Source organism: Gossypium raimondii, chromosome 10 (genome assembly GCF_025698545.1).
Source record: "Gossypium raimondii isolate GPD5lz chromosome 10, ASM2569854v1, whole genome shotgun sequence".
NCBI classification, from domain to species: Eukaryota; Viridiplantae; Streptophyta; class Magnoliopsida; order Malvales; family Malvaceae; genus Gossypium; species Gossypium raimondii.
Window position 1 is genome coordinate 50,192,245 of NC_068574.1, and position 10,204 is coordinate 50,202,448.

Here is a 10,204-nt window from a genome sequence, read left to right on the forward strand (position 1 = left end):
GAGTAGTTTTAAAATTCGTGGTCAGTATCTACTCCTTAATAGGTCGACATAATGCGAAATATTAACACTATATATATATATTTGTTATTTTCAAATTCATTACAACGTCACTTTTTTAATTATATGACTATTTAAAAAATTAAATTCCAAATTTTTGAATATTACTCCTCAACTAATCTTAAAGAATGGCCTAGGACTTAGCCGAAACCTTAAAGCAGCCCAACATCTTGAGAACATAAATCATCTGTAAACTAGTTAAGGTTACAAAGTGACAAGTATGGAGTGATGTCCAGTCTACCAAGGAACCAGGCTTAGCCCAATCAATATTTTGTCAAGCTTTCCTGAAGTGAAAAAGCTCATCAAACCACAAAAACCCTACGTCTGTTTCTTGGTCTAAAGAACTCTTCAAGGGAGAAAAAGAGAAGAAAACCCAGACATGGCAACCAATGGAACCAGTGATCTCAAAAGGAAGCAAGGAATAGTATCATCTCTTTGCAAGCACTTCTCTTTGGATCCTGTGAGTAAAATTGAAACACCCATCTTTATAATTTACTTCCTTTAACTTGTCTGCATGTCGTTTATTTTATTCTGTTTAGCTAAAATCTCTTTCATTTTTACTTAAGGAAGCGACTTACTTACTTTTATGTAATGGGTTTTACTTCAGTTCAGTTATTATTTCCTTATCAATTAAGTGTAGAAGAAGGGAAACATGCTTAATGTATTTCAATTTGTAATAACCATGCAATTTGCTAAGTTTTGCTTACATTTGCAGTCAATTGAGATGTGCTTTATTTATCTGGTTCCCTAATTATGTGCCAATATTGATGGCTATATAAAATCTTACTTTATTTTGCAGAAGGCTTTTTCAAGTCAAGTCCCTGGAAATGATATTAAGACCCTGTACATAAACATTTTGAAGTCATCAGGGAAGGAGTCACCGCAAAATAATGATGAGGTAATGTTTGTTAGCCTTTTTCATGAAAGGATTCATCTTTGTGTAATCTAGCTCCTATGTTAGTGTTAGTGAAGTAGAACCTGAGGTCATTTCTCTTTATAAAAGTATATTGGTAAAATTAAGGTGACTGGCATGAATTGGAAAAATGATCTCTTGCATGTTTCTCCGCTGTGATTTACTCTTTCCTAAAAACGTTTACTAATATGAAAAGTTTGAACTTGACTGTAGGTGATGAAGTGGATAGCTTTTGCAGACAGCTTTCCCAGTGATTCTAAGGCATGCCATGGTGGTTTGAATGAATTAAACACCGACTTGGCTAAAAAATCTGTACTTTTGGGCAATGGATTTACACCCTCAGAAGCTGATGTTATTGTTTTTTCAGTCATACATAGTTCAATGGTATGTATTGCAATATATACTTCTCACTTTGTGTTTCAAAGAGAGGGTATCTTGGTGCGAACTGCTAAATTTATGTTATACTCGAAGAAAATTAACTCAAATTCCTTTGTGAAAAATTGATAGCCTTTACTTGGTATGCTTGTTTGTTGTCAGATTGCCCTTTCAACTCCAGAGAAGGAGAAATTGCCACATGTGATGCGATGGATGGATTATATCCAGGTGGAGACATTTTCTGTTGTTTTGAATTTATAATTTTGTTGGATACCTAATGGATTCTTGTCACAGCTTTTTTCTGGGTATTATTTGGTTTTCCTGCATTTGGTAGCTTTTGTCTAGTGTGTTATTTTGCGGAGACAAGTAGAAAAAGCTATTTGCGGCTTTATGTAGGAATCTGAAATATAGATTTGTCAGTTGAACACAGCCTGGTAGCACATGGGACAACCTCTGCTATTTTTGTTCATGATGTTTCGTCTATCCTGTAGTTTAGCTTCTGTTTTAACATTTCATCAACAAGATTTTGCCTAGCCGCTGAGTATAGTTTGAGGATATGATGCAGATGCCATGTTGACACTCCAGTCTAAGCCTTTGTTTTTATTGTCATGAATTCATGTCATCCATTTATCCCAACTTTTACTGGCCTATTTGTGAATCAAGTTAGGAAGTGGGGATTGAAACTTGATATTTCCTTTTTGGTGTTAGGTTGTATCTGTTGTTGCCATAGCCTCGAAAACTGCTTTTTGCTTTTCTTTAAAAGTTATCACTTACTGTTCTTCATTTACCTTTTAAAAAAGATTATCGTAACACATACCAGGTTTTCTAAGATGATGATTAAGGCCTCAAAGAAGGAATGCACGGTCTTTTTAGAAACTGTAACACCAATGAATTCCATTTTTTAAATCTTTACCTACAAACCTTTTAAAATCACTTTTGCAGAATAGTGAGGATCTTGGTGCACTTTTTGAGAAGATATTGCTGGAGAAGCCTGTTTTTGAGCCTCAGGTAAGTAATCCTTAAATTGTGTGTTTTAGATCTGTGGTCATTGGGGTTCTAATCATGTGATAGGGCGCCGTAAATGGTTTTGATGTGTAAAGGAATAGAAAATTTCACTTCAGTTTAAATTTGATGTTTTCTTTGTTCAATAGAGAGGTCTTGGCTCTTGAGTCTTGACATCTTCACCACCCTAAGAGCCATTCCCCTACCACTCAGCTCCTCTCTCTCTCTTTTTTTTTTTTTTTTTTGTTGGTGGGGGGAATACTGAAAGTTTGCAATTACATATAATCAGGATAGCATATTAATTCTTAATGTTATTTACGAAATATGGTTGCAGATAGCAAAAGCTGCAGCTAAGCCAGAAGTAACTTCAAGTGCTAAAGGGACTGTTCAAAACACAAAAATTGCAGACAAGCCAGACACAGAAAAAAATGCAAAGAAAAGTGATTCCGCGGTACCATTTTTGCCCTTATTCTTTATTCTAGTATATATTATTGTCAAGAACTTCTTTGTGTTTTTCACTTGGTAATTGCTTCAATGTTCACTGTTTGAGAGAACTTATTCGAGTAGTTTCTTGCTTAAATTAACTCTCATAACAACAGGTGGTTATCCATACTCTAATTATCAGTGCCCAGGCTTTTTCTAGATTCTCATGCTGGTAAAATTCTAGGACGATAACCTTTTCATTTCCAGGATGCCAAGAAAAAGGCTAAGGGAGATAAGGAAGCTGTTCCAGAGAAGAAAGCACCTGAAAAAGAAGCATCTGATAAAGACAAAGAACTCAGTGTCAGTTTACTGAATATACAGGTTGGTCTTATACGTAAAGCATGGAAACATCCATCTGCTGATAGGTACGCTGACAAACTTGTCTTGTACTTTGCTTTCAAGGGGCTAAATATCTTTATGTTTGAGTTAACTAATTCTTCTTTATGGCTGTCTAGATGCAAAATTGGTGGAATGATGTTTTGTTTTATTAAATGCAGTTTACTGGTAGAGGAGATAGATGTTGGAGAGGCTAAAGTACGACAGGTTGTTAGTGGATTGGCCAAGTATTGCAGTCCAGAAGACTTGACGGTATTCTTTTCTAAGTTAGCTGTCATGCAGTTTCGGTTTATTTGACTTCTATCATTTGTATTCATATTTTTTGGTTCATTAAGCTCTGAAGCTTACATACTGATGTTCTCCAATATTTTTGCTTGTGCTGTGGCCCGTGAAGAATCGTCGTGTTGTGCTCATTACAAATGTAAAACCTGGAAAGCTACGAGATGTGATGTCAGAGGGACTGGTATGCTTCTTGGCATTTAGTCAACATGTTATCCTTTTCCATTAAACATTTTTATGTGCATGTGCTTATGTGCAGTCACTGAACAATTACATCCTTCTTAATGTCTGAGATAACTGAAAAATGTCCATAACTTTTGTTTTTTGCATCTCTCTCTGCTTACATATTCTGCCTACTTGCTTAATTTTGTTTCTGTTTCTGCTTGGTAGCAAACCTGAACTACAATACAAAACTTATGTGATTCTTTGATTCTGTTTACTTTCCTCTGTAACAATTTCCTTAAACTCAGTCCATTAAAATTGTAAGTGATCTCAAATTTGTGGTAGATAGCATATATGTTTTTCTTTCAGCAGAATAATTGGTGGTTTCTGTTTCTAAAACTGGAGTTAGATTGTTTGCTTATATATTTGAATCGATGGTATTGATTGTTTTTCTTGTTTGTAATCTCCGGCTTTCAGGTGCTTTGTGCTTCTAATGAAGATCATACCAAGGTAGAGCCCTTACTGCCCCCTGAAGGTGCTAAACCTGGCGAGTGCATTTCATTTTCGGGGTAAGCATGTTTTGAGTTTTGTAGAAATACAAATACATATTGCGCAAATATTTCTTCTTTTGTGAAATTATCTGAGATAGCATGTAATTTAGATTGCAATTAATAAACCTTTTTCTTGAGCCAGCTTAGCTTTTCATGAGTCCTTCTTTAGCTATTGGTTGGGGCATTGGGTTTCTGTCAGCCTGTAGATGGTTCTGTTCCAATTACAACTCCTTGTTTTGTACATATTCCCTATTTCCCTTTTGCAAGTCGTCTGGTTTTGAAATAGGTGTTTATTGATTTGAGTTGAAGTTTTCTCCTGGTATAGCATGAAAAAGGTTGTTATTCATCCAGGATTGATGGAAAGCCAGAAGATGTCCTAAATCCAAAGAAGAAGCAGTTGGAGAAAATAACACCGGTATGTTTCATTTTCTAATTTGCAGATGCTTTTACCTCGTTTGGATTCTTGGTGATGCTTTTTCGTAGATTGTGGAAATGGCAAATATTTTTAACTATTGTTTTGTCTATTGCACTTCCTTATTTGGAGGTTGGATCCAATGAATGGTTTCTATCACCTTTAGTGTTTGCATAGAGACCAGAATATGTTGCTTCGGGTTTTGCATGTGACGAGTAATTTCCCTGTGCTGCAGAATCTTTTCACTGATGAGAAGGGTGTGGCCACATTTAAAGGTATTCCATTTATGACCTCAGCAGGGCCATGCACATCTTCCATTCCTAAAGCTAGCATCAAATGAAAGACAAAAACGATCCGCGGATGCACATGTTACCTTAGTAAGGTTCCAATTGTAGTTCTAGCAGTCTACATTGCTTGCTGCTGGAACAAAAAAGAGCCCTTGTAAGATGCAATTGTTTTTTTTATCAAAGAATTTTGTTTCTAGTACATTTATTTGGAATTTGGTGATCCAGAAAATTAAGCAAAAAATATTTTCTGAACTATTTTGAGTCCTGATTGTTTAGCTTGTTCATATCGTAATGTTCATATACTTATTTTGTGATAGATTGAGCTTCAGCCGTGATGCAAACATTCAATCCGAACTGACTCCTGGGTAAAGTTAACATTCTTATCACTCGATGGTCGATGTTTCGATCATTGGATGGTTGCTGGGTGATGCATGAATACCTACTCGGAATTCATAGCAATTATTTTGCAAGCCTTGTCTTCCAGCGAGACATTGCATGTTATTTGTTTTACATTAATGTCACGAGACATTGGTGTTATGAGATTTATGAGAATAGACAATTAGGTGACCAAAAAAGAAAAAAAATCATGGTTGGGTGCCTCTCCTATAGTTTACCCTATAATAAATATATTTTGAATGACTACAATTATATCCAATCAAAGGTCAATTAGGCATCAAAATAAATTTGATGTACGGTGGAATTTGAATTAGAATAAATCTAGAAAGAGCTCATATAGGCTTCACTTTATATATGATGAAACACCGGCCTAAGAGCAAAGCTAAGGGCGAGTCGGGTATTTGGTCCCCTTGGTTATGAAACTATAATTTTAACTCTTTCCAAATTAAGCTTCTTATCAAGTAAGTGTTTCGGACTTCCACGTTCCCGTGCGCCTTAAATGAAACTTTGATTGCTCTCATCCTCAAGTCATGGGAAGTTGCCTCGATTACACAATTCAGTCTTATCAGCTTATGCAATATTGCTTATAAGATTATTACAAAGATTCTTGTGTTTCGCATTCACCCCATTTTTAATAAAATCATATCCCTGTTTAAAGGTAGTTTCATCTTTGGGCGACATTCTTCTGATGCTGCAGTGATTTTTCAAGAAATTTTTCATTCCCTGCATCGTTGTAAAGGGAAGAAAGGGTTAATGATCATCAAACTAGATTTGGAAAAAGCATATAGCTTGAATGGAGCTTCATTCGTAAAGTTCTCACCTTCTTTGGTTTTCCATCTTGTTGGATTAAATTGATTATGAGTTGCGTTTTGACAACAACAACTTCTATTTTGCTAAGCAAATTCAAGCTTCTGGGTTTCACTACATCACAAAGAATCAAACAAGGAGACCCACTTTCTCCATATATTTTCATTCTTTATATGGAATGCCTCAGTCTCATGATCCTGAAAGCAGTAGAGCATTAAAGTTGGTCCCCTATTCGAGCATCAAGAAGTGGTCCTTAGATCTCTCACTTGTTATTTACGGATGATGTTATATTATTTGCCAAAACTGATGCGAAATCAATGGAAATTGGGTAAAACCATCAATTTCAACAAATCTCGGGTGGTTTTCTCCTTGAAGTGTTCGAGGCTCGTAGGACAGGACTTTTATTTCTAAAAACTTAAAGATACGAGAAACTCAGGATTTTGGTAAATACCTTGGTTTCCCTATGCACTATTAAAAAGTCTCTACATATTGTCGAAACCATTTTTATTTTTGAAAAAAAACAAAAATTTAGTTGTCGATTTAAAAAAAATAAAAAATTAGGAGTCGCCACCAATCTTTTATTGAGGTGTGATTGGATCACCTAAAAACGTCTTTGGTCTACGAGTTTTAGAAAAATGGATCTGGGAGTCGGTTACGTACGAGGAAGGATTAGCACCCTCGTTACGCCCAAAAATTGGTACCTAGTTGATTAATTAGTGTCTTAATGTCGAGAGTTAAAAAAATATGATTCTTAGTAGAAACTTTAAAAATGCGTTACTTATTTAGACTTTTCTCATTTCGGAAAAAGAAAATGTCACACCCAATGTGTTAGGGCACGACATTCTACTTCTCCAAAAATGAGTTTGTCCAAAATACTTGTGTAATAAAATTTAAAATAATATTCATTTGTTTAAGATTTATAAAGAAATCGCGACCCAATACATTAGGGCACAATTTCTTAAAATTCTAAGCATTGAATATTTCCTTTATTATTTTTTAGAAAAATCTTTATCTCGAGAAATCAACGCGTCACATCCAATACGTTAGGACACAATATGTTGAATTCCCGATGATAAGCTTTATTTTGTTTGATTAAAGAGCAATTCTCGATTGTTAGATTTTACGAAGAAAATTGGAACCCAATACATTAGAGCTCAATATTCTTGAAAACCCTAAATACAAGTATTATCTCTATTTTGAAAATTTTCTATTTCTAAATTCGAGTAAAAGATAATGTAATGTTATATTGTATATATGAATGTCGCAATAACAAATACAACAATAATAAATACAACAATGGCACGAAATAATATAAACAAATAAATAAACGAAACTAATATACATAAGAAAAAAATAATCAATGACATGCAAAGTATCAAATAAATGAGCAACATAAAAAATATAAATGAAAACACAAATTAATAAACAAATGAAAGAAATAAAGAAAAAAATATAAAGAAAAAAATACAAAATATATATATTGAAATTATGAAGAATAAAAGACGTAAACATAACTTACACATAAAATTTTGGGTTATAAAACTTATATATATATAATATATAATGCATTTATGAAAACAAAGAAAAAATATAAATATATACATATATACATAAATTATAAAATATGTGTTAAAAATATAAGTAGCTAGTTAAACATTTTCGGAAAAAAAACATAGATATATATGTATACATATATAAATATAATATAATATTCATTAGAAAAATAAATAAATAAATATGTATACATGTACATATAAAATATATTAAAAATGATTAAATAATATCTACATTATCAAAATTAATTATTTTAAAAAATAAATATGTATATATATACGTGTATGTTTTTTAAGGAAACATAATACAAATGTATAAGTATAAATATTATTAAAATGTATTCGCATAGGTATATATGCATAATTATAAAAAAATATATATATATTAAAAATATAGGTAGGTATGTATATATTTTAGCGTTATAAAAATATATGTAAGAATATTAAAATATACATAAATGAATATATAATAACAATAATACTTAATAACAATAAAATCAAATTTAATAAAAATAAATAATAAACAAAATAATAATAAATAAAAAAAGACTAAATTGAGCTTTGACATAAATTCTGGGCTTAAATCCGCAAATAAATGAAGTCGAAAGGACCCTATTGAACACGCCAATAATGTAGAGGGGCTGGAAAGGAAATTATCCCTTCTGCTCTAAAACGGCGTCGTTCAAATATGACTAAATTGAAAACGAAAATAAATTAAAGGGATAAATTTAAAAATAAAGAAAAACCCAATTGAATGAACATTAAAAGGCGGAGGGGCTAAAAACGCAATTTACCCCTCTGCATAAAAACACACGAATCCTAGGCCGGGTCAGGTCGGTTTTGGGCCGGTCTATGCTTAAACGACGTCGTTTTTAACATTTTGGACCGCTCCCAAAACGGTACCGTTTAGTACCGCTATTTAAATCAATTTTTTTCCAAAAAAAAATCATTTGCAGCAAAAAAAATAAAAAAAAACTTGATATTCCTCTGCTAGGGTTTTGGCCCTAGTTTCTATGCCGCCGCGCCTCTGCCACGATCCCACCGTGAAAGGTGGTCGGAGCTGCACCCCAAAGAGGCTTTTTGGCTCTTTTCGCGCAGATTTAAAGGCGTCTCCAGGTATTTTCTTTTTCTTTCTTTTTACTTTGCGTATAACAAATAAATAAATCGAATCGAAGGAAAAGAAAACAAAGAAAACAAATCACTACCTTTAATCCTTATTTTGTTTTTCTCTGCTTGATATTGTGAAAATACTATTTTTTATTGATTTCCAAAAAAAAACAAAAAAATCAAATCCCCCAAAACAGTATATTAATGGCCTTTTTATAGCCATAGTAATAATAATAAAAAAGAAACAAATCATGTTTGATATCTTCTTGATCTTTGATTTTGTTTCCTTCTTTGTGTTTATTTCTTGCAGGTGAAGGCGTGCGGCTCATGCGGGGGCTTGGATGTGGCGTAAAAGTTTACCCCAGAAACTCTAGGGGTTTCTGACATTGTTTTGGGCCACTGGGTTGGTATTTTGGGCCTCTGTATTTTGGGTTTGGGCCATATAGGCCTGTTGTAGTTTGGGCCTTTTAGACCCGGGCCAAAATCGGGTATTACAGATGCCCCTCTTTGCTTGTTGTAGTGTAACAGGGACAGAGCAAAGACAAAAAAATGCCCAATTTTGCCCCGTCGTGCTGGATCTTGATACTCTTCTTCTTCAAGTAGCATCGTTCCTTCCTACTACATCTTCAGAGGTATAGGAACTAGTGCTTCAATCTATTCCACTACAACTTTAAGGAGATAAGACTTATAGCTTCAACTTGATCTGCTGTCACTTAAAGATGAATTTGATGTGATCTGTTCTGCCACAATCTCAGCGAGATAAGATCCATCATTCTAATCCACTCCACTACAACTTTAGGGAGATAGGATTTGTTTATTTAGTCTGCCCCACTGCAATTTTAGGAGGATAAGACTTGCTTTCTTGAGTCTGCTCTACTGCAACTTCAGAGAGATAAGACCCGATGTGATCTACTCTACAGAAACTTTAGAGAGAGAAGATCTGTGGATTTAATCTGCTCTACTGTAACTTCAGGGAGATAGGATTATTGGCTTTAATCTGCTCCACTGCAACTTCAGGGAGATAAGATTCGTCACCTTCAGTTTGTCTCACTGCAACTTTAGGAGGATAATACTTGCTTACTTAGTCTGCTCCACTGCAACTTCAGGGAGATAAGACTAGATACGATATGCTCTCTGCAACTTCAGAGAGATAAGATTTGTGATTTTAATCCGCTCCACTGCAACTTCAGGGAGATAGGATTATTAGCTTTAATCTGCTCCACTACAACTTCAGGGAGATAAGATTCGCCATCTTCAGTCTTTTTAATTGCAATGTTGGGGAAACAAGATTCACCGTTGTAGCTTCAATCTGTTCCACTACACCGCCAAGGAAATAAGATTTGTTGTTGCGACTTCAATCTTTTTCACTGTAATGCCAAAGAGATAGGATTCGCTGCCCACAGCTTCAATCGGTTCCACTTCAGCTAATCCAAGGCTTAACGCCAGGAAGATAAGATTTGTCGTCGTGGCTTCAATCTGCACCG

General features: G+C 34.2%; 1 protein-coding gene across 2 annotated transcripts; it reads left to right on the forward strand.

The window, feature by feature from the left end:
* The first annotated feature begins 297 nt into the window (after positions 1-297).
* LOC105777640 (uncharacterized) lies at positions 298-5,112 on the forward strand. 2 transcript variants are annotated; one of them, XM_012600994.2, is made up of 12 exons: positions 298-517; positions 860-955; positions 1,184-1,354; positions 1,508-1,573; positions 2,288-2,353; positions 2,682-2,798; positions 3,038-3,195; positions 3,328-3,418; positions 3,561-3,629; positions 4,085-4,176; positions 4,510-4,573; positions 4,806-5,112. In XM_012600994.2, exons 1-12 carry the CDS (start codon positions 437-439, stop codon positions 4,908-4,910), a joined length of 1,176 nt encoding a protein of 391 aa, XP_012456448.1. In that variant the 5' UTR covers positions 298-436; the 3' UTR covers positions 4,911-5,112. The 2 variants fall into 2 exon arrangements, with proteins under 2 accessions (XP_012456448.1, XP_012456447.1); XM_012600993.2 differs by having other exon boundaries at positions 301-517; positions 857-955.
* Positions 5,113-10,204: the final 5,092 nt, after the last annotated feature.